At 38.7% G+C, this 23454-nt stretch overlaps 1 protein-coding gene across 7 annotated transcripts in view; it reads right to left on the bottom strand.

Annotated features, from left to right (window-relative positions):
- The window catches only part of LOC128877501 (rap guanine nucleotide exchange factor 2-like), a 206827-nt gene that overhangs the window by 22932 nt on the left and 160441 nt on the right, over positions 1 to 23454 (bottom strand). For 6 of the 7 annotated variants that reach the window (XM_054124833.1, XM_054124837.1, XM_054124834.1 and 3 more), the window contains one exon: positions 979 to 1077. In XM_054124833.1, the coding sequence (XP_053980808.1) occupies positions 979 to 1077 (99 nt within the window). Of the gene's footprint in view, positions 1 to 978; positions 1078 to 8269; positions 9460 to 23454 lie in introns of those variants that run through there. The other variant, XM_054124835.1, reaches the window with a different exon arrangement.

The following is a 23454-nucleotide window of genomic DNA, read 5'->3' as shown; positions in this document are numbered from 1 at the left end:
GTCTCTCAGCATTTTTCAGATTGTGGTCCCCTCCAGTTGTACCGTCATTAGAGTAAACGAGGCCACCTCTCAATATCGATGCGTTTACGAGTTTTTGATAGTACAGGAAGAATTGGAGTAAAGCCAGGCTCGATCAAATAAGAAGTCGGAAATCCAATGAAACGCGAATTTGCGTTCAGCTAGAAGGCATTTTAATAGAAATACAGGAAATCCCTTTGGCGTTTTTAAATTAAGCATTGGGCTGTCAAATTATTCTTCGTTTTAGTCGAGGTGAGATATTTTTATACTATTTTTCATAGCCCAATCAGATGGAAATATTGCACAGTTGACAATTAAATATTTAATTTGATTAAATACGCCTACTCGAATATGAGTTTGGTTATCTCTGAACGTTGGTCTAGTTGAGAAACCCGGAGCTAAACGATCAACAGATGCGCAAGCTGTACACTAACGATGGATAACCGCTATGCACCTTTGTGGCATCCGATCTGATACGAATTAATTTCGCTCTCGATGGCGATGGATCGAAAACCTACATCAGTGCTCCCCAAACTTTTTTAATCATCGAACACTTCATCTTGCAATACATCTGCGGAACATTCATACTTCGTTTTAGTTATTTCGGAATGAATATTTCATTGAATATGATTTCATTTAAGCAATTCAGAAATTGTAACATTCTTTTACACCACTGAAACGATGATCAAAAACTTTGTCATGAACAACGGTATTTTTCAATCCATCTACATTCAGGTTGAGTCATTTTTGAATAAACATTGCCATTTCAAAACAAAATAAGGAATTTCCTAATCCCCAGTCAGACCTTTGAAATTCGAAATAAAGTTATGAGTTTTTATGAGTCACCGTGACCAGGTCTAAGAACGCAGGTCGGAAAAGGAACGTCACGGCGAATGCTTTAGAAAAATGTACCCGAGTCGGTTCTACCTGACGAGGAAAGCTTCAAAAACAGATATTTACCGTGTCATCAAAGACCAAGTTGACCTGTCGATGGTCGGTTATGGGATGAGGGTGCGGTGGCCGATGCATCCTTCCTCCGTGCACTTCCGGGTAGTCGATCTGCAAAAGGAGAAATGAAACGTGCAATTAGTGTTTCGAGTTTCATGGTCTCCTGATCATGCTTAAAATACAGACAGTAACTTGTTATTTCAAAGGCAAACAAGATCTGCTTAGAGCCCCAATAAAAGGAGGCCTTCGAAGTCAGGGTTTCGAAAACAAATTACCGTCATTCGTATACAATGTAAGTTTGTTTATCAGTAAAATTTAGTGTCAAGAAATATTACCATTGAAAAGAATGAAGAAAAAAATGAATGAAAATATGAATGACTAAAGAGAATAAAAATGGTTTGGAGGCGTCCTGATAAGCTATGATTTATTCAACGTGAAGTTAATATAAGTTTCATTGAAACTCATACCGATTGCAATTTGTTTTGAATAAATAATAACTGTCCACCTTCGATTCGTTATTCGAAATGTATCTAGACGAGTATCTTGCATATCATCTCTAACATGAAGGAGTTGGACAACTAATAATCTTCGATCCACATAGAAGCAACCTATTTCGTTTCTCTTTTAGCCTCGAGGGAAGTTTTCTGAACACATCAGAAACTTTGCCTGGTACGTAGATCCAGCCAACGCACGTTAAATAATTCCCGTATTTTTAAGGTTAAAAAAGATCACCGACAGCAATGCGGCGAAAGGTGAAAGGTTATCGTGCACCAGAAAATGCAAGCGCAGGTAGGAGGTGCACATGGATTAGATTATCGATAACACGCGGTATGGATGGAAAAAATGATGTTCGAAAATGTGAGTGCAGACCAGGTGCACTCTACAAGTCGAACACTTCTTTGGAGAATATGTTTTATGTAAAAAAAAAAGGGGGGGGGGAAGAGTGTTAGTTCAGAAAACTAATTGCAGAGATGATTAAAATTTGCTATGTTGGGGAAGGAGGTCTATTTCAATAGGTACCTAGAATCACATATCTCTTCATTCATACACACTGATTTGATAATATGACTATGCAACCTTGCAAACAACTATTACGACGATCTTCGCTCTTTCAACGATTCTTCTGTCACGTTCAAGGATGAAGAGTGTGGGAATTATCAACACAATGGCGAATCGTACATCAATTATAAATAATGCAACGTATGAAATAGTCAGATAAGTTAATAAATAAACAAGAATCTTCAAATTCACGTCGAATGAAATTTAGACTGCATCTGGAGTCTTTCTGGGCTCAATAGTATTCTCCATGCAACATACTTGCTGCGGGGAATCCGATATCTTGTTTCGTAAGGTCTGCAGCGGCCACAGAAAAAAAGGCTGAAACTAGATACACATGTGCAGGGTGTTGCATAAATTCTGGATACAGAAGTACGAATCTCGTACTTGAAAATATCGTTTTATTTTCTTCAAGTGAAATAGTAACGCGGTAGAACGTACTGTGACGTGAAATGTATTGTTTGAGGATTAATGCACAACTCAGCGCCTATTGAAAGCTAGAATTCCCTGCAGACTAAATGACGTTCCAGACAATCGAAACGTCCTCGGAGAACGATATCACTGGATTGCAGATGTTCGTGCAGATGCACATTTCATATGCAAATTTACACTTATATACAAAGTTGATGCAAATATGCAGGATGGGTTATGTAAAATGTGCGTGTACCTTCGTTATGATACAGTTTATCGTCATCGTCATCGTCACCGTAGTTATCATAGTCAACACGGTGACCATAGTTACCGTCTTCTACATTGTCTTCGTTAAATTTTACGCATTTGTGATATACATTAATATAATAAATATATGCTAAACATAAACGAAAGGTATGTGCACTTACGCAAAACGAAATAATAATATTATTATATTAATTGCAGAATATATTCAACATATATTGTGCAAATTTTTGGAAGCTTTTCTGAATTAGTGTACGTCATGAATGCATAAAATTCTCGATCTAGTCATCATAGGCTTTGCGATCATTACACTTGTCAGGTTTATCATATTTACTATAGTCGTTATCTTTTAATACAGCTACAGTTATCATAGTTGTTAAATCACCGAGCCTCACTTCATTATCTAATTATATTATTTTGCATATATTACACGCAGGTACAGCATGTCTCTCGTGCACGAGCTTCTCGCATATCAAACTCGCGCAAACAGCCGCCAATCCGCTCGTATCACGGAACGCCTAGAGCGACAAACACCTTATCCACACACAGTGTCGTCTGCCAACAAACGACACCGTGTTGATAATCTAATCCGGTTTCACCTGCAGATGTCCACGACATCAGCAGCTGCGTCAACTTTTTCTCGGCCCCGTTCGCAGCACCGTTGCCTTTTTTCGGTCAACAGGCGATGGCGTTCGTCGCTGAACAATGTGCACGGAAAAATGAGAGAAAGAGTGTGTGAGAAAGAGAGAGAGAGAGAGAGAGAGAGAGAGAGAGAGAGAGAGAGAGAGAAAGAGCAAAGGAAAAAAGGCACGAGAGACAACGAGATGAGCATGCCTCGGGCCGGAACCCGTAGGCCGGACTTCCGGTAGATACGCCAGTTATACTCGCCATTCACGGAACCGCTCCCTCGCGACTCGATTGTTAGAAGCGAATATTTAGCCAATTTCGGGAGGAACATGGGAATCCCCATCGATACGAGGACAGTGTCTCGATTGGGGGAATCGAAGACACGGAGATTCGATTAGGGAAACGCGAAAAAAAAAAAATATTAGGTATAGAAATTAATTCTGTGATTTTATATTCAGTCATTTATTATTATTTTTTCTTTTGCGAGCCTAGTTCGAGTAGAAATATTTACTCGTCATTTTGGTAGGTTGAAGGTACCAATTTCTTAAGTTATCAACCTGATGACCTAAATCCCAACCTGATGGACATTTATCTACATATACGAAGCCCAGTAGCTTAAATCTTGCCTATTATTATTCTTCTAACTGATTACAAGTATAACAAGTACCTTTAATAATTGTAGAAGAAGGACAAGAAGCAAATAATACACTGCATGTAATGTCCATCAGGTTGAGACTTAGAATATCTGCTGAGGTGTGTATTAAATGTGTGTAAATACATCGTAATAGGGATCAGATTAAGAACTCAGAAGGTTGGTACATTAAAGTACATAAAATCAAGTATATCTGTTTAAGCTATAGATGATCGAATACAAAAGTACAGAATTAATTACTACAACCTAATAATTGCACCCCATCGCTCCGGATACGAACCAAACAACTTTCGCCTGGGAATATTGCGAAAGGCGCGGTCGTTTTTTTTGTCTGTGCTGTCTCCGTTGTTCCCGTAACGCATCGTGTAATACGCGACACTGGGTGCAGTTTAGTTTGCACTTTTTAATTGGTCGCAATCGATTCGTAGTATTCGATGCGCGCATTCCGTCACGGGTTACGCGAGTGTGCGCGACGCGAGCTCGCCTCCAGCGCTTAATCATTTAATTTCCTCGCTAATGACTTTTCTCGTGCCAATTGGCGATAGTTTCTCAAACTGTGTAGCCTTGGAGTAGATCTCGATTAATCGTCACTGGATGATTTAGACCTACTCGCCTGCGTGTGGGGCTTTCGTCTTGTTAACGCTGAAACTTTTTGGAAAAATCACTCTAATGCCAGTTACAGAAAGATTGTTGCCATATTAAACGCTATCGTTGATCTATGTGTGTCATTTTTTCGGCTCGTGACTTTGAAAGTTACCTGTTGCTCTACTCTCAAGTATGTCGCTCTCGTGATTTATTAATCCAGCCCACAATTATCATGGATGGATTACAGTTGTCATTTTTAAAATTATTTTCAGGCACAATTTTCGGAATGCCCTATTAATAGTGAGGATAGGTAACGATTATTGTGATGTAATAAATAATATAAATATAGAAATAGCAGAATGAGTAACCGATATACAGTTTACAATTTTCTTTGTAATCTGTAGGTATCAAGCAAGTATACCCTGCTCGATACCCATGTAATCAAAAAAGTTTAATGCGAAATGATACTTTATCTTCTGGTATCGATTCTATTCTTAGGGTATTATTTTCATCGTTTATGACGATCGATCCGCTCAAGAGCCAAACTAATCGAGTTTCACTAAATTTTCCAGCAGCGCCTGAATTTTAACAATTAATTTAAGAGGGTATTCCGGTCTAGAATTGTATAACAAATAATTTTTTATTGCATTTTCTCAAAGTGCAGACTTTTAAAAATATATCTGCCAGAGAAATTGATTGAATTAGAAATTATTTCAAAAGGACCTGTACAAAGTCACTCGTATTACGTTCAATTTTGGTCATCTCCATTCAAAATAAATTACGTACATTCTTAAAACATGAATAAATACGTGTTCAAAACCCTACAAAATAAATTCTATATGAATTTAAGAAAGAACCCAAAAGAGTACTTGAAAATTAACATAAGAAAATTAACATATTCCCCTAAATAATTAAAAATATTGTCAATAAATCTAAACCTACATGAAATTATGATCCACCACAGTCGTGGTGCTCCTCTCGGAGCAGCCTAGACCCGATTTTTCAAACGAGTGGCCCGCGAGCGTGTAAACAAGCGCGAAAAAGGGAAACAAAGTAGATCACATGCTATGCTCTGTTTATCGAGTGGCGAATTATAATGGCGCGTTGCTCGCTGGTGGAACGTGAAACCGCACAGTCGCGAAATGCAGCCCCGTGACGCAACCTGTAAACAGCCAATGCAGAAAATGTGCACGCGCGGTTACGTAACGAACGAATTATAAACAATCGTTTTCGGCCGCGGTGACGTATACCGCTGACGCGGCGTGTACTCCTCGTTATAAAATCGCGAGTCGACTTTTCGCTTCTGGATCGATCCCACGATCTATGGCAGCAGTTGTCCCTGACACTGTGAAATACTTCGCTTGGTATCGGGTCAATATCTTTCGTTTCGACGACTGGAATTTCATTCGCAATGGTCAATTGCGATAAGCGCGAGGAAGGCTTCAACGGATCCATTGATTTCCATGAAAAATAATGATATGGATACAATTGACGCTTGTGAGTTTCGAGAGCCGAAATCAATACGTCGGTCCATTATCATTAGATAGAATAATAATAATATACAGTTGAGGTTTTGTTCGGAACTCCTTTGATGTATAAAATCATAATCTAAAATAATTCTACAAAATAATGTCTTTCTAATGTCTCTTCTCTTTCTAATAATCTCCTTTGTTTTATAAAGGCTGCGGTTAGTTTCGAGGATTGGAATATAAACCTCGATTCATTAATTACCTCGTTCATTGTCACAGATAGCCGCAACCTCGATACTAGCACCGACGACTACGATGACTAAGAATTTTGCACCACAATGTTCCCATTAGGTTTACATAAACAGTACAAAGTACAGGTGGATGTAGTGCTAACATCTAACAGGTGATCCCACGTGATAAAATAAATCGAAACAATAGAATAAAATATCTTCGTGCGAGGCTCCGTTTTCGAAAGAGTTTGTATACGTCAGTTAAGCGAGCACATACCTAAATGTAAGCCTTGAATGTCTTATTTCTGCTCGTCCTTGCATTTGTAAACACTGAACGTGATCTGGGAATAAATTTTGGGATAAAAACTCGCTCTGTTCTCTGAATTATTGTTGTCTGTATAAATAAACTGCGACGGTAACGTTTATGGTAAACATCCAAAGTCTGACGGATCGATGACTAAAAGATATTAAGAACGATGTTGGCAGTGTTTACAAAATTCAATAAGTACGACGATGAAACGGTGGAGATTAAAACGTTGTCATTTTATTAACTTTTGGGATTTCTTAGTTCTTCTACTTCAGGCTACGATCTTTGTTCTAATAAATTATATTCCATTCATTGGGAATACCAAAATAAAGACATTTTCTTCAATGATAGGACAAATAGCTTATATCTTTAAAAGTATAGCATATTTCTGTACACAAAAAATTATGTAAAGTGTCAAATTGATACCTGAAATGTATTTTAAAATTCCAAACTTGCCCTTGTTTTTCTGTAGTCGGAATATTCTATTGGAGTATAGAGGATGTTTTCCATTTCTAATTAGACACCCTGTATATTCGTGGCTCTGCGTGGGCCCTTCAACTCTGCGTGGGCGATCATACACACGCGTGTATCGTGTCGAGCACGCACGATAAACCGACGTTTCTACCACGAATGGGTGCCGACCCGTTCCATTTCGGTTTCAATAAACTTTAACGACCGAGGACTGGGGTTATCGGAAGCGTATTAATTATCAATTCCGATGATAATCGTACGAGTTTTATAGCACGTATCGTTCACCTTTTAATCGACGTACCTCGATTTTTTTTTCCAATCTGCGAATGTTTCGTACTATTTAACCGTAATTATTTTTGGTCCTTAGCTCCATTATCGATGCCTTACTAAATATAAATTTTAAAAAGATATATTTCAATTATGTACATTAAATCCAACACTCTCTCTGTTAATTTCTTTCAATTTCTAAATATCCAATTTTAAACGCCGGAAGCGAATCGTATCTGTCTTATTATTTAATTATTCAACGTCTAAAAGTACCAAGTTCTCTCTTTAAATAATTTCGTAAGATCATTGAATACCTACATAGCCTAAACCTACATGCCCGAAAAATGATTCTGCGCTAAAAATCAATGCTTCAGTCGATTCCGTATTTCACGTTCGCTCAGCGCAGTGATGCATTATTAAGTTTCTCCTCACAAATTCGTTACTTAAAAAAAAAGATCGGCATGCTATGAATGTTTCAAGCGTCTGTCGCTCAATTTCAACGGACCACGGATACGCAACCTCGTGAGAATTCCCGTGCAAATAATTCCACGACGTGTTCGCGTTCTATGCAAATCTCCTAGTATTTGATTCGATAAAGTCTGACGGATCGCGGCTATTTTCGCGATGTACGCGACTACGGACGAATAAAGTGGCGAGATATGTACAGCGGCCATGGAGATATCATAGATAGAGAAGGGTAGACATAGTAAGTGGAAATGTCCTAGCGTTAGTAAGAGAAAAGAAATAGTGGTACGCTATTTGTCTCTGTGCTTTCATTAATGTGCATCGTTGCATTGATATAAAAATGTACTGGTTGACAGAGACAGCCGGGGTTAACCATGGTTTTCTTTTTCTTTCTAGCTGCACAGCCAAGAGTCTGACTCCCTTGATTTACCTATAATATCTCTATGAGAGCGGCACGTGGAAAGAACAACTCCTCTAATTTCGAAAGAAGTCTTTTTACCTCGTTGGAAACGACTGATAAGGGCCTAGGTGTACCAGGCCAGCTTCTGGATAACGAACGACCTTTTCTCTTCCTCGTGACGATCCGAGGTCGTCCAGTCCGATTCATGTGTTTCAACATCCTGGCGAAACGAAAATTCTTCACGCGTCCCTCGAACAACTCGACGATCCACTGTTGTCCGCTTCCATCGCCGTGAACCACTCTCAAAAACACCCTCGTTTTTCTCACGTCATCCTCACGTCAACACAACCCACAAACACCAGAGTCACCTTAATTAAACGAGCAAAATCACAATTTCTCCTCGGTTTCCCTTTCACTTTTTAATGCCCTGACAGAGCCCACAATTCATCCGAAACTATCAATTGCACCGAGTCGGCCTTTCACGTAAATGCTTTCACGTTTCCCCTCGCTTCTTCGTCGCGATATAAACGCGCGACTTCGAATCTAGGCGATCAAAGATCGATCTTTATCACACGGAGAAGTTATAAACTCGTTCTTACTTAATAAGAAGTTGACGAGTTGGGATCAATTTACTGCTTGATTTCTGATTAATCTCTTCCTTCGTAATGTCACACGTATGCCTGAGATAAGAATTTTGGAGTACACTTGAGATACAGTCGATAACGACTAGGGAATCATTTAATGGATTTAATTGAAATCGTACATTCGTGGATCGAACAATGAAAATTGTATATATTTAAAAGGAAATATCGATATCTGCAATTTTAATCAACATGATACTCCAACTTTAATCAATGTTCATACCGTTCACAATAGATACCATTTTATACTGTATTAATTATACAGTTTATTATACCCATTGGTCTTCCATATTTAACATCCTATTCGTGTACACAATTTTTCATCATAAAATTAAGTTCTCGTTGCTCCGAATTAGGCCATGTTTAAAACCTGCTCGATACTCCAAAATAATATATTCTTCGATAATTTATTTTTTAACTCAAACGAGACATAAGAGAAATGTACGTTTGAAAAGGAAATACTCTATCCCGGCTGGAAATGCGTGGAAAGTAAAAACTTTCCAAGAGACGCCGCACACGCACTGTCTGTCCTCGTTCGAGATGGTACACTTCGACGCGTCACTAATAGGTCACCAATTGTCGTTAATCGGTATCAATATTCGCGAAGATTGGGCACCATTGAACTAAGGCCGTGGTACCTGTGGACCTTTTCTGGATGAAGCGGTCGCGAGACTATCGACGATCCAACGCGCGGTCTCGAGCATACCGCGGGTCACGATAAACTGAATCGTTCACGATTCTTGAGGGCCAAAGAGTGACTCGACTGGTCGTCACGTGACTACGCACTCGGTGACGTAGGAAAACGTTACTATACTTCGCTGTCAGATCGTATGAGACTACAATGGAACATGCCACGGTAACGAATTGTGGACGAATGGGAGGAGTAATTAGTTATGCAAATAGAGGGAGGAAAGTCAAATTTTTGTGGAAAGAAATATTCAAAATTATCGTGATTTTAGGGTGGATTCGTGATTAACCCTTTGAACTCGATGGGGTTTTAACTGGAGAATATTTGACGAACTTCTTACGACTAGCATAAAATGATTTTATATTTAAATATTAAAATTCGTAAGCTTTGAGTTGTACTCAGAATAAGTATGAATTATAAACCTGCGAGAGGACTAATTTAAATTTTCAAAATTTGTTCGTAAATGAAACTCGGAGTAGATATGATAAAATGGAACGGAGAGCAGTGACCAAGGACGCTGGTTAATAAATGCGAAGTAAAGGTAGCTTAGTAATACGAAGCAAGTCCATTTCTACAAGTTTCACTTTAGCAACACGCTTCTACGACTGGTTAGAAATTATAATTCCATACAAGGTAGGAATACCTTAAGCTGGTCTCCATATAAAAATACAAGTTGCAGTAATAAAATGTGAAAATATTCTTTAAAAAAAAAACAAAAAAAAACTGAACTGTTCAAGAAAAGAATAATAATAATACATTACTTCTGGTCCATATTTCAGACTGTCCTATTATATAGAAGTGTGCACTGAAGTATCAAGTCTAAGAAATAAAATAATAATGACACATCGTAATGGTAGTAATAAAGCATCAAGATATTCAAAATCTCAAACTATTAAAGCAAAATAATAACAGTAATACGTTGCTTTTCACCCATGTTTCAGACTATGCAATCATTACATAGAAGTGTACACTGAAGTATCAAGTCTAAGGAATAAAATAATAATGGCAGATCGTAATGGTAGTAATAAACCGTCAAGGTATAAAAAAGAAACCGAAACTGTTAAAGAAAAATAGTACCTTGCTTCTTATCTATACCTCAGGCTGTGCAATCAGCAAATAAAAGAGTACGAGTACGTACGCACGAAAGTAACCGCGAATAAAACGAAAGTGTTGCAGAAAATAATAATAATGAGAGGTCTACGACTCATCTATCCCGTTCTCGAGCGTGTTAATACAAAAATTCTGGCTTCGTGTGATTTTTACGAAAGTCGAGGGCCGTAACACATGGTCGAACACGTGTCGTAGAAAGCGAAGGCGACGCCAGCACAGCGTCGCCAGGATCTGGGAAAAGATTTGGGACCGAAACAGAAGAGGCGCGCTCCGATGGCAAAGAACCGACCTTTTAAGAGTTTCAAGACGATTTCTATGCAAACCCGACCGAGGTGGTCCTCGGGGGAAGAAAACAACGTCGACCAACCGGAAGGAAAAATAAATGGAGACACTCCACGGCGAAAGTGCGACCACTCGTGCGGATAGAGACGCAAGCAAAGACTGTGTAAGCGCGGGCAAATTTCTTAAGCTTCGACGTAAATATTATGTAAATGTTGGCTGCTTTTTGTAATGGAACAATTTACGTGTGTCTTGTAAGAAAAGGTAATATATTGTAAGATGGTAGAAGAAAAAATAGGGAAAGTTTGTTTTTTTGGAAACTATAATGGTTAGTTAGTGGAAGGCAAGAAGGTTTCAAAAGATTTCTGATTAGAAGCCTCTGTAAAGCAGTCACTTTTGGATTCCACGAGGAATCGATTGGTCGGAGAGTGTTCTATATAAGCGAAATCCAAGATAACGTTGGACCACGTCTTTGTCAAAAACAAACACTCGCCCCTGGCCCTGAGATCATAGAATTAATTATTTAAGATATCCTACATAAGAAAACCAGAAAATAAACATGAAAATGTACAGAAAAAAAGACTTCCTTCCAAGATAACAAACTACCCCAATTGAAAATTCCTCGTATCAACTATTCGAGGTATCTTAATACGAAAAATCGAAGAAAGATACTTTCTCCGTAACACTCACGGCTACCACTTATTGATGGACTCGCCAAGAGGGTTGCAATCGAGGTCTCGGGAGTACGACGGGGAAAAAACGAGTCCAAGGGAAAAGGTTTTTCGGTCGCGAGTGGCCAGAGGCGGTCAAACAGTGGCCCTCGTGGAAAATTTTTCCGTGAAATATTTACACAGCAATCTTGAGTGTCTGGCGCGGCGGAGAATTATTAAGACGAATAACAGAGAGCTTGGTGCCCGAGGATGAAAAATCTAGTGACGGATGCAGTCGCATAAACTGTCTCCGAGGGCCGCGTTACGAGGATTTGTACGGTCGCTACACGGATGCGTGAGCTAAAAATTTCCTACGACCGGACCTCCGCGGACAAAACGGAGGGCTTGGGCGTCGCGATGCACGCATATTCATACGCGAACTCGGCGCCTGTCTACTTTATTTTCGGTTCTTCCTGCGGGGCCCTCGTCGCGGCACCATTGGCGTCACTGCCAGCCCCAAAAAACTCGTCGCGGAGGAACGCCTGTGAAATTCCGCGGATAAACCCTTTCGCAGCTCTGTTTCGGCGCAAATCATGCGAACAATCGTGTAATTCGAATTTTAAATGGATTTTTAGGTTGCTTTAAACGAATACATACAAACGAAAGCAATCTTTATTTGTAAATCGATTTTGACATACAAATATGCTGTCTCAGTTTAATATTGTATACTTTTTAATTTTAAAAGGTATTGTAATAGTAAATAACGGTAATTTTTATACAAAAGCGAACGTACAGATATATGTGAATATCCCTTAAGAAGTTAAAGATTTAATTGAGAGCTTGTAAAATAATTCAAACTAAACGCGAAGAGTCATACTAAAGAGATGTCTATTTAATGTAATATTTTAAATAATAATCCATGTTTCAAATTTATAAGTTGGATCATTATGTTATATACTTAATGTATACATGAGTCGAGATTTAAATAAAATTGTCATAGGTTCAAATGTATAAATTAGATAATTCTATCATATATTATGTATTAATGTATACACGAATAAATATCTAAAATTATAATATCCTAATCATGACTGGTAATTAGTTGCTATTTATTCAATATATATCAACGAATATACTCTTTAGTATTTAAAATTTAAAGTACAGTGAAAGTACTGAACATTATAAAATTCTGAATAAAGAGTATACAATGTGGAATTGGTTTTCAAAGAGAGCCACAAATGTACATTACATTTTTCTAAATAAGTCTAGACTTTCCTCACTGTTCTATTTCCTCGCAGCGTTCTCTATTTACAGTCCACCAGTGCGTAAATTAGTCTGGTTCTAACGTACTGGTTAGGTCTTGGTTCATTGCCTCTTAACATCGTGTACGCATACCATAAAATATCCTCGACAAACTATGAAAAGAGACGAGAACGAACAGAGAATGCAGCTACGGTTAATTAAAGTCGAATTAGGTCTCGTATTGAATAAATTAAAGTTAAAGAAACCGTGATGCAAAGGTTTCGTAATTCAAAATATACAATGTTGTTCCTCATTCTTCTGATTTTTTTTTTAACAGTATCGATAAATTAAATCGACTAATGGCAATTACTTACACTGCATGCAATGTATTCATACGCAAATGATATGTATATTCGATGTTCAAGTGTTTGCACGATTCGCAATCAGAGAGCACGGAACCAGAACTGAGATTTCGCATAAACGGTCGCGCAGATAACTGCAACTGATTAAATAGATAGAGTAAACATAGATAACGGGCGAACGTTGGAAGGAAACGAAAAATTTCAAATGTCACCAACGCGAAGCAGCGTTTAAAATTAACTTCTTTTCGCGAACCTAAGCATTTAGCACGAAATATACTTCCTCACGTTTGCTAATAGTCCCAGACGTGTCAGTACAAAAGGCGACTCGGTGCAGAGGAAAATAGGTGAACAATAATCCCACCAACCGTGGAGACTATGAATTCGAAAAATAGATCTCCGAGACCCAAGGATAAACTGAGCAATTTCGTCTAGAAAATATTCCACGAAGAGTATACACTGTGTGCCAAACTTGGTGGTCCAAGATATATAGAGTAACATAAGCCAAGAATTTAAACATTGAAATTTAAATTAATTTATCATGTTTGTGGATTCTGAGGATAAAAGTTGGTATCTACACGTAATAAATATTTAATCTCTTAGATTATACCTTGTTTATAATAATCCTTCTCAAAGAGGATACTTCAAAATTGTTGATTTCTAAATTGCACGTTTATCATCCAAATTTCACATTGATGAGTAGAATACACACCCAAGGTATGGACCACCAATTTTAGCAAATCCTCTAGGACCCTTTCAAGGCTACCTTTATTTTCCGACTCGCAAGGGACAAACCCCTGCGCTGTTAAAACCAACAAAATATCCAATCGCAAGATGTCCACGGGTTTGAATGCACCTTACGGTCCACTTATTCGTGTAAAAGTTTGAAAAACAGATTGTCAAGCCCCCGGAGGACGATTTTGAACGAATCCGGAGCGAGTTTACGCGACGTACGGGAACATCGACGACGAAATGTACCGTTTAGACTGATCGAAAGACCAAACGTGACTGATGCCGTTTGTCTTGCATGCGGACGATAAGCCGCTATCTTCTCCGCGGATGTCAATTTTTCTTCTGTTGTTTTTTCCTCTCCTCGTCCATGTCGCGTGTACCGAGTACCAACACGCGAACGCACGTCCAGTGTGGTAAGTACTATTTTAGTTGAATAATTTTAACAAGTTAAAACAAGTTTAACCGACGACGAGTGGTTGAATAAAAAACACCAAGGGACTCGAAAGGAATTATACGGCATTATAGGTTTCCTAGCTAAAAGATATGCTAGTTTTCCTATGATATCAATCTATATTCAATATTTACTTACAAGAACAATATCTTTCATATTTTTTGAAATTAGTAATACAAATAAAATAATATGGTTTTATTTTATTTAAATAGTGGACTTGGAATAAGTAAGAAAATTCTAATATTCGCGTAAGAAATAATGGAAATAACATTCTAAGAAGCTATTCTCAATAGTGGCGAGCAACAAAATTGAGAAGTATTGCTTCAGTTTAAGAAGACTAGTGATGCGCACGAGACGAGATTATACATATATTCGAAATTGTCGAAAATTCGAGATCGATATGCATGTTTCGAGATTTTTTCGAGATCAAGATTGAGATCGTAGAAATCTCGTCTCGTTTCGTCTCGTGCGTATCACTAGACATCTGTATCTCGCATACATAGAAGTGTCAACCGCAATGAGTTGAAAACCAACTTAAAACATCACCCCCTTTGCGGCTGGCAAACACGCTCGGAGAAAAAGTTCCTAGAGGTCGAGAGCTTCGAAATTCGATTTCAGGATTCCGAAAGACCGAACACCGACGTTCCATTTGAACTGAATCGCGCTTCGTGAATGGTTTCGCGTCTGGTTTACATTTCTAGGAGATTTTCTGAATAATGGATAATAGGAGTGAGTACGTATTCGGTACTCATTCTTACACACATATTTATATTAGAAACTATAGCCTGATCTTCGAAATACTTACTGTTAAAATGACCAAAACAGTATTTTCAGAGTACACGGTTTAATATCTCTTGTGTCGGAATTATTTGAAAACTAACTGACAAAAGTATTCAACGATATGAATCACTATTTAATTGATCGTTTGGCAACAGAAAGATTAGCATTTATGTGATATTAATTCGACTACTACAGTACGTATTTCTCATCTTCATTATAACAAATTTGATGTGGACTACACAAAACAGCAAAGAGGAATGCTATTCTTTTTGTCACTTACGCGATACGTATAATTTCCTGTCCTCAATTGCTGTTAATAAAACGTGAACTATACGCTATAATCTACTCTCTTTTTTCACATACACGCGTTCAAGTCGTATACGACTGCGAGGTATGAATGGAAAGTCGTGTATTTGACTCACACACGAGTACGTGGACGTCACTACCTGGCTTCGAGGAATCGATAGAGGGTCAGCACATGTGCACATACATAGACGCGTTACACCGGCACGTATGCGTGAATTAATACGCGACATATTTAAATTATTACTTAATTACGAAAAAATACGGGCCCTTCTGTTAAATATGTATCAATAATATTCTAAATTTAAGAAGTTATTCTCAAAAGTGTTGAGTAAAAAAATTAAGAAGTATTGCTCCAGTTTAAGAAGGCCCTGGTAATGATAGCAAATTCTAATGACAAGCACTTTTATTATTATTGAGGCAACTATTGGGGTGTCTCGTTCAGAAAACTTTCGCCATTGCACCCCTATTCCCCCAAATATTCCTTTGTGAAGCTCACGATTTCCAGCATCCCCCATGCCCATATTTTCCACATTCACCTCCCTAAAACAACTCATTATCCAATATTCCAATACCCTGTCTAACAATAAAATATAATTTTTCGTTTCTCGGGAACTGATCCTCAATTACCCTTCCTTTCAACTCCCTCAACTTGAAAAACGTTTTATTTAAAAAAAGTTGTCGTAGTACAAAGAGTTAACGTTCGACCTGAACTACCTTCAAGACTACCGCGAGTTCGATTTCTGACGCATAACGTGATTCAGGGTCTCGCACTCACCTTTTCTCTAGCAGCTATGTAGCCAACTTAACGCTTAGACCATTCTGTTCCACAACGTAGAACGATGGGTCGCGGATAGAACCCAATGGCATAGGCAATCTTTAACGTGTATTGTGCGGCTGGCAAAGCGCAGCCTATAATCACTGAAGCGTGTTGCGATAGTATTGGTCGTTCCGTCAATGCACCAGGGAGTGTGGGCAGGTTCTGTCGACCCGGGAGCTGCAGGTGCATCGAGAGAGTCGGGGCACAGAGGAAAAAGATCTGGGTCGAATGTGTACGCTTCAACGGCGTTCCTGTTGTCGCAACAGAACGTTAAATGCGTCGTTTTTATTGTTAACGCGGTTGCGAAACTACGCGTTTATTATAACAACCGTGCGATCTCGAAGAAACTACGAACATTTGATCCACTTTTCGTCGAAGGTGTCGAGTTTAGAGTTTTCGACCTCCTGATCCTTTTTGCACTCCGTTGGCGCCATCGCGAGGGGGTACTAGGTACGCAGTTCGTGTTGAAATTTTATTCAGGGTAACACAAACTGAATTAGCTCTCCGTTGTCGCCTCGGGGAATTGGAGGCATGGATGACTTCCCAATCGATTCGAAACTTGTGCTTCGCACTTTGATTTATGAAAATAAAATGAGGGAAATTCAGACTTTATTATTGGGTGAGATAGCTGTTTTAGGAGTTCGAGAGTGGACCTGAATTTTTTCAAAATTTGTGTACCACGACAGAACTTACGAAATAAATGAATAAAATCAACGAAACATACGATATAGCCATAAAGCAAATTTAGAAACCAGCGATTAGAATTAGTGGGCTGAAACGAAGCATATAGACTTATTATTAAAAAATCAATAACCACACGTTCGATTTCGATAATACAGAAACATTGCGAAAAGATCTATGAACGTTTGGATTTGGAAACTTTACGTATTAAATCCGTAGGAATGCCATTTGCAGTTGAGATTCAGCTGGCTCGTTCCTGCAAGTGAAAGGGTTGATTTCGTCGACGAAGCGTAGTTGCCGCTGTCGAGCGTAATACTTAATTAAAGGCTGAAGAAACTGCAAAGTGACTGAGATTTTGTTCTCGAGCAGCGTGGAATGAAGTACTGCAAGTTTTATTAATTTCGTCAACGATTCGACCATGCGTCTGACGTAAATTGCACTGCACTGGTTCTGAATGTTTTCGATGAAAGATTTATAGTTACTTGTTCGTTCTTCTTTTTCAGCGAATTGTACGCGATACTTATTATAGCTGGTTCTCTTGGATGTATCATTAATTAATAGGAAATTTGAGGAATCATCGGTATGTATATCGCGACTTCCTAGTCTAGTTCAGGTGTTTCCTATGAATAACTTGAGAAATAACCGGAAGTCTTGCGGCGTACGTTCCGGACTAAACACGCTAGCAACTCCAGTCATTCGCTAATTAAATTTTCTCATCGCCGATACAACTATCCCTCTCGAGATTCGAACTATTCAGGCAACTCTGATGAGAACACGAGTTGACATAAGTGTTTCGTAGATTTTCAATTTTTATACAAAATATAAACTATCATAGTATCGCTATTAAATTAAAGATTATCATTCATCGATCGACTACTGTGCGAGAGAGAAATTATAACATTTTATTCCTTTGGCATGTACGAAACACTGTTCGTTAATTATGTTTTGCTCATATAAACACCGAAATTAGCATTTATGCATGGATCAACCAAACATGATACATTATTTGGAATTTCTGTAATAAACGTGTCCATTTATACATAAATTGCGCACGTATAGAGGGTGATATATGAATTCTAAGTAATAATTTGACGAAAATTTCGGTTGTAGTTGATACAGGATTTTATTATCAATTTAAGTGTGGGACGATCATATTTATTTAATTAGGATGAGACTTGACACTCAGTAAACTGGAAAGACTGGATGTTGAATAATGTCCCAAGAACGCAAGAAATAAATCTCAAACTGGACTTGATCAATTTCAGTACACCTCGACCATCATCTTGCCAAACGAGTCTCTTACGAAACCTCGTGATTAGCACGCGAAGTTATTTCCATAAATACTCGTAATACAGTGGTATCGCGTTATTCAACAGTCCCAGAACGGGTTGCGCGTCATTTTAATTGGATTCCAGTGGGCAAAGACAACGGGGACCGATTTTCCGCGAAGCAGCGCGAGTTCAAAGAGCGCGCGAAAGAATAAACGACCGCGAGAGCTCGTGCCACGGGTTAAAAGAACTCGCGCCGTCTGCGTGTTTTCACGAGGAGGCACGGACGCAGGAGAAAGGAACCGAGAAGGATGTGTCAGAGGCTTGGATTCGAAGTCCAGCGCCGGAAGTTGATCATCTTGGAACGCGGGTTTAAAAGAAAGGGAAATAGGACACCCTGGGCGGCGCTCTGATTCAACGCAGGAAGTAAACCGGGTCGCAAATCACTATGATACGAATTCTTAATTCGTCACGTTGTAATTCTACCTTGCCAAACGAATTGTCATTGCTGGACGACGGATGTTCAAGCATTTGTAGCAAATAAAAATATGGGTGAACTGAATCGAACGATTTAATGCAGCTGGAATATCGAGAACAAATTACAAACATAAAAATAAAATATACTGAATATTTTGGACTGGATTTTGTGTAATATTGAATTATTTAATTCAAGTTTCTCTCCTAGCATAATATGGAAGATTCTTTGCCAATGAATAAACAACAACGTCATGAGATAGTCTATTTTTCCTATGTTTGTACTATCAGAGCGTATCAGAATATATGAAATCAGAATTAAAATATAATTACAAAATTAAGATATATAAACGCCATGAAATACTCATCTAGCTAATATGCAACACAACTGACGATTAACTGAGAAACCAATTCACAACTCCATGCTTGGCGGAAGCGCCATCGTATCTCTTCGACAACGCAAACGTTATCGGACCGGGCAAAAGTATTCGTTCCGTCCTGGTTGTGATTTGTCTCCCGTTAGGCACAGTTTCATTCATAATTCCACGTATCGGTATCACGGTTACGCAAGAGTACTCCGCATGAAACGTTATCGACTCGAATGTCTTTCGAACCCGAGCGTCACTGGCGCGCGAATTGGCACGGAATATCGCGGATTTAAAAAAGAAGAAAACACCGATCGAATGCCTCCGGCGATGGCACTCGCTGTAGACCCGCAACATTTTTGTCTGGGCGACGATTTATTTTAGGAACGAAACTCCCAGCTCTTTAACTTTCTTTTCCATTCCGCCTGAAGTCTACTCGCGCACGTGTTTTCGCGTGCAAAAACCTACGAAAGAGCCTTGTCGCTTCCTCAGGGCCCATTAACCATAAGGAACTATAAAACCATATTTACGTTTCGCGTAGCGCGCCTCTTTGTGGGGGCGAGACACGTTAAATCAACCGCGTACGCTTCGCATAATTGATGCATGACAGCGAACAGTGATACGGTGTTCGCTGGGTTCCTTTTACTTTCGACGACTCGCGAGGAATGCTATTCGTCACTTTTTAAACGGAGTATGCTACTATTATAGCGATGAATATTTCATTTAATTTTAGGATGCAATTTCAGTTATTTTGGGGGTTCTTCTTCTCTATTTTCGTATTATTTACTGCCGAGCTGGATAGTATAGACGTTTTAGCGCAAGGTGAGCAGGCATATTAGGTGGCGCCAATAGTTTGCGTGCTCGCCGTACGCTGAAGCAGTCATGGTACCCAACTCTGTTAATGCAGCACTTGTAACGATAGAATGAATCTTCTGTTTCTTTACGAAATTCTAAGGTCATCGATGTTTTTCGAAAAAGGATAAAGCAAGAAATTGAACCTCTCGAGGGATATTGACAGCATGTCAAAATCGATCTACAGATAAAGATTGCTTTGGTTTGTCTGTCTTCCCTTAAAACAAACCAAAATCCAAATAAAATTCGTCCCTCAACATGTGTTAAATTATCCAACAAAGACCTGCAAAGGGTCGAACCGTTACGTTCCAATACTCATTCACAAATGAAACATTCTTGTAAGGAGACAAGGCTCAAGATTTCTGCAAACGTTTGCGCAAATAAAAAACGGGCGAGGACGCCTTATCGATACCAGTTCCAATGCAGAAAGTTTAACAGGTTCAAGGTTGACAAATACGAGTCTTGTTTAAATTCCAGATACGGTACCAGTTAGACTCGTTAAGAGTTCAGCTTGCCGCGACTTGTTACGATTTTCATGGCTGCGATAGCCGGGACGATTGAAGATGGAGGTCGCGATATGTAAATCGCTAATGAGTAGAAAAAAGTTAAATTCAAGAAAATCTTAATTACAGTTTGGATTTCACTGAGGCTGTAAAATAATAATTTCTGGATGAAAACGATTACGACAAACGAAAGTGGCAAGTTAATGGCACGTACGGCGCTCTTCGTACCACAGAGAGTGTTTGTTTTCAATTAATTAGCAAATCAGATCGTAGAAAATCAGATATTCTAATTCTGAACTAAGTTTAATGGATAGAAATTGTAGGTGCAGTTTTGTAACCTTTCAGCTTATCTCGCAGAGGATACTTTCAACAAAAATTCTAGTTTTCAAGTGAATATTAATAGCTTCCTCAAGTTGTTAATTAACTTTTTGATTACTGCGATGATTATTCCAGATTTCTACATAGATAGCCAAATTTAAAAAAAAAACACGAAGTATATACACATATATGCTTTTGTTGACAACTCTATGAGATACTTAACTCCTTTACTCAACTTTTTCGTGTTCCAGGAAAGGCTCCTAGGTCAGTCGAGTCATGGAGTCAATTTTTAGGCAGGGCTTCCTGTACGAGGATATCCTCGTAGTTAATTCTTACTCGTAAACGCTTACGCATAACGGATGTGACCAGTGCACACTTAGCTCGTCTCTTACGTAAACGAGTTAAACGTCCTCCACGCTGTACGAAAACTCTGCCATTGACGACTGGAGGATGAACGTACTCGCTTTTCGTGAATGCCCATCTCCGACACACGCTATTAATTAAGGCCTGGCTAGCTCCTTAATGGGGCAATTTCCATTCATTATTTTGTTCTTACTGCAGAACGTCCATTTCTTCTAATTAAGTCCACGGGCGGATCATTATTTCCATTTCGAAACGTTTAAGAAAAATTGCGATGACGAGCAACGAGAGTTTTTATTTTGGCAAGAAGAATTAATATAGGGAAAAACATGACGTTCACACGACATTCAGGATTATACCGAATAATATTACGTTTTATTACATGCTCAGCTGTATTTTATTGTTCGTTGATGAAACAAGCAAATATAATTAGTATTTCTTAGGAGGCGTTGAAATTCTTTCATTATGGATCTAATTAGAAGAACGATGTCTCTTCAACAAAGCATACTCGCCTTTAATAAATTTATCAATGACACCTGAATAAGGAAATGAAATAAGGAAAAATTGCAACTTTTAATTAAAAGAATAAGAAACGTAGAGATTTCTATCTGATGTTTTCACAAATAAACGAAACCAAGTTAAAACAAGAACGTTTTAAATGTTTGGGGCGAAGGTTCAGTATTCATTTGTAGCCCATACTGAGTTTCCAGCGTTATCTGTTCCACCGAGTGATATACTTATTTGAATAATTCCGGTGGATTCAGCCCAGACGATGACGCTACAGCTAGGCGCCCGACGTCGATTCATCAGCGTCGATAAGCTTCTTGAAAAATGCATCTGTCGTCGCGGACGCCTCGTATCGAAGGATAAAGCGAGCACACTCGTTACGCAATTAACGCCCGCATCCTGCACAATAATCTACTCAAATTGTCTCGGGTTTCAGTTCTTATTAGAGGAATGCTCGCACTGGCTATCGAAAGATAAGCGACGGAGGGGAACCGTCAACAAAAATCCGTAGAAAACACTGCAACCGATTGTATCAAAATTGAACATCGTTTGTAATCGTTTAGGTGATGATTCCAATTATTATTTAATGAAATTAGAATTAGTCGATAATTCTCAGCAAGCATTGTATTTTATTTTATGCCCCTCCCACTGGGCTAATAATGAAACATAAAATTATACATGGAATTATTTTCTTTATGGAATATAATAATAATACATGAATGTTACAGAATTTAAAAAGAAAGTTAATCAAGATATTTTGAAAGTAACTTTGAAACCTAACCAAGAAAAACCGTTGCCCGCCGCATAAGAGGTCAGAATTAGTTCTGGACTACGCAAACGAAGGCCTGTTCACTCTAATTATTGGCACAAAAGAAGCACCGCGACAAAGGGGCTACCTGGGAGCATCTATAAACTAATTACACGCCACGAAAAGAGTGGTTCGAGAAAGCTGGAGTAGCGCTCAATGATCGACAACGCGGAATCACTTATTAATTGACGGTCCACTTATCGACCCTTCGAAATACCGCGGCTCGGGTTCCGATAAACACGCCTTCAGTTCCTGTTTTCTTCCCAATACGCGGATAACCGTACGATATAAATAGTTCATTGTAATTACGACTCCACGTCGGTCTGTTAATTCCACGAGGTTTTCAAAGTCGCGGCAACGGGAGCGATAAAAACAGCTTTCATTGCGGCGAATCGATTCTCGTTTGCAGGGCGCACACCGGTTCGTATAACCTCCGAAACAGTAAATTTCTTTTTTTTAACGCGATCCCGAAAATTCAGCACCCGGCTTTCCCCCGCTATCGCGTAAAATTTAATGCGTTTCGGAGCCGCGGATCGCGTGTGGTACCACCCTATTGGTCATTAAAACTTCCAATTATGGTTTAGTTTGTTATTTTTTAACTTCGTAACTCGGAGCATGGAGTTTATTTATTTATTTATCGACGATGCGCCAGGCTTTCTTTTTTAACCTTCTAACGGGGAACAACAATATTGGGTCATCCCATGAGATCGTGACGCAGATTGTGTTTATACTTAATAAAAACACTGTAGGTAGGAAAGGTGCGCAAAAAGAGAGGTTACGTTATTTGATTGCATTACTTTATAACTAGAATACGTACGTTTATGGAAGTTCATGTTTTCATAGATTCAAGCATAGAATTGAGATTCAAATGAAAGTGTGTTTTATCTTTTAAACAGGCTAACATGTATTTCATCGTTAATGTTTTATATATTTTTTGCATTTATGCACATCCTCATATATTTTCCCAACTTTTTCACTCGTCAAATGCATAAACATTCTCAGTCTATTCACAACACTTACAGGTATGTTTCCTGCGATTTTGTAAGTTGACTTACTATTATTGAAAAGTAATATTATTCCAAGTAGCAACGCT

This window comes from Hylaeus volcanicus, chromosome 5 (assembly GCF_026283585.1).
Source record: "Hylaeus volcanicus isolate JK05 chromosome 5, UHH_iyHylVolc1.0_haploid, whole genome shotgun sequence".
Lineage (NCBI taxonomy): Eukaryota > Metazoa > Arthropoda > Insecta > Hymenoptera > Colletidae > Hylaeus > Hylaeus volcanicus.
This window is presented reverse-complemented; position numbering and strand designations above follow the sequence as displayed.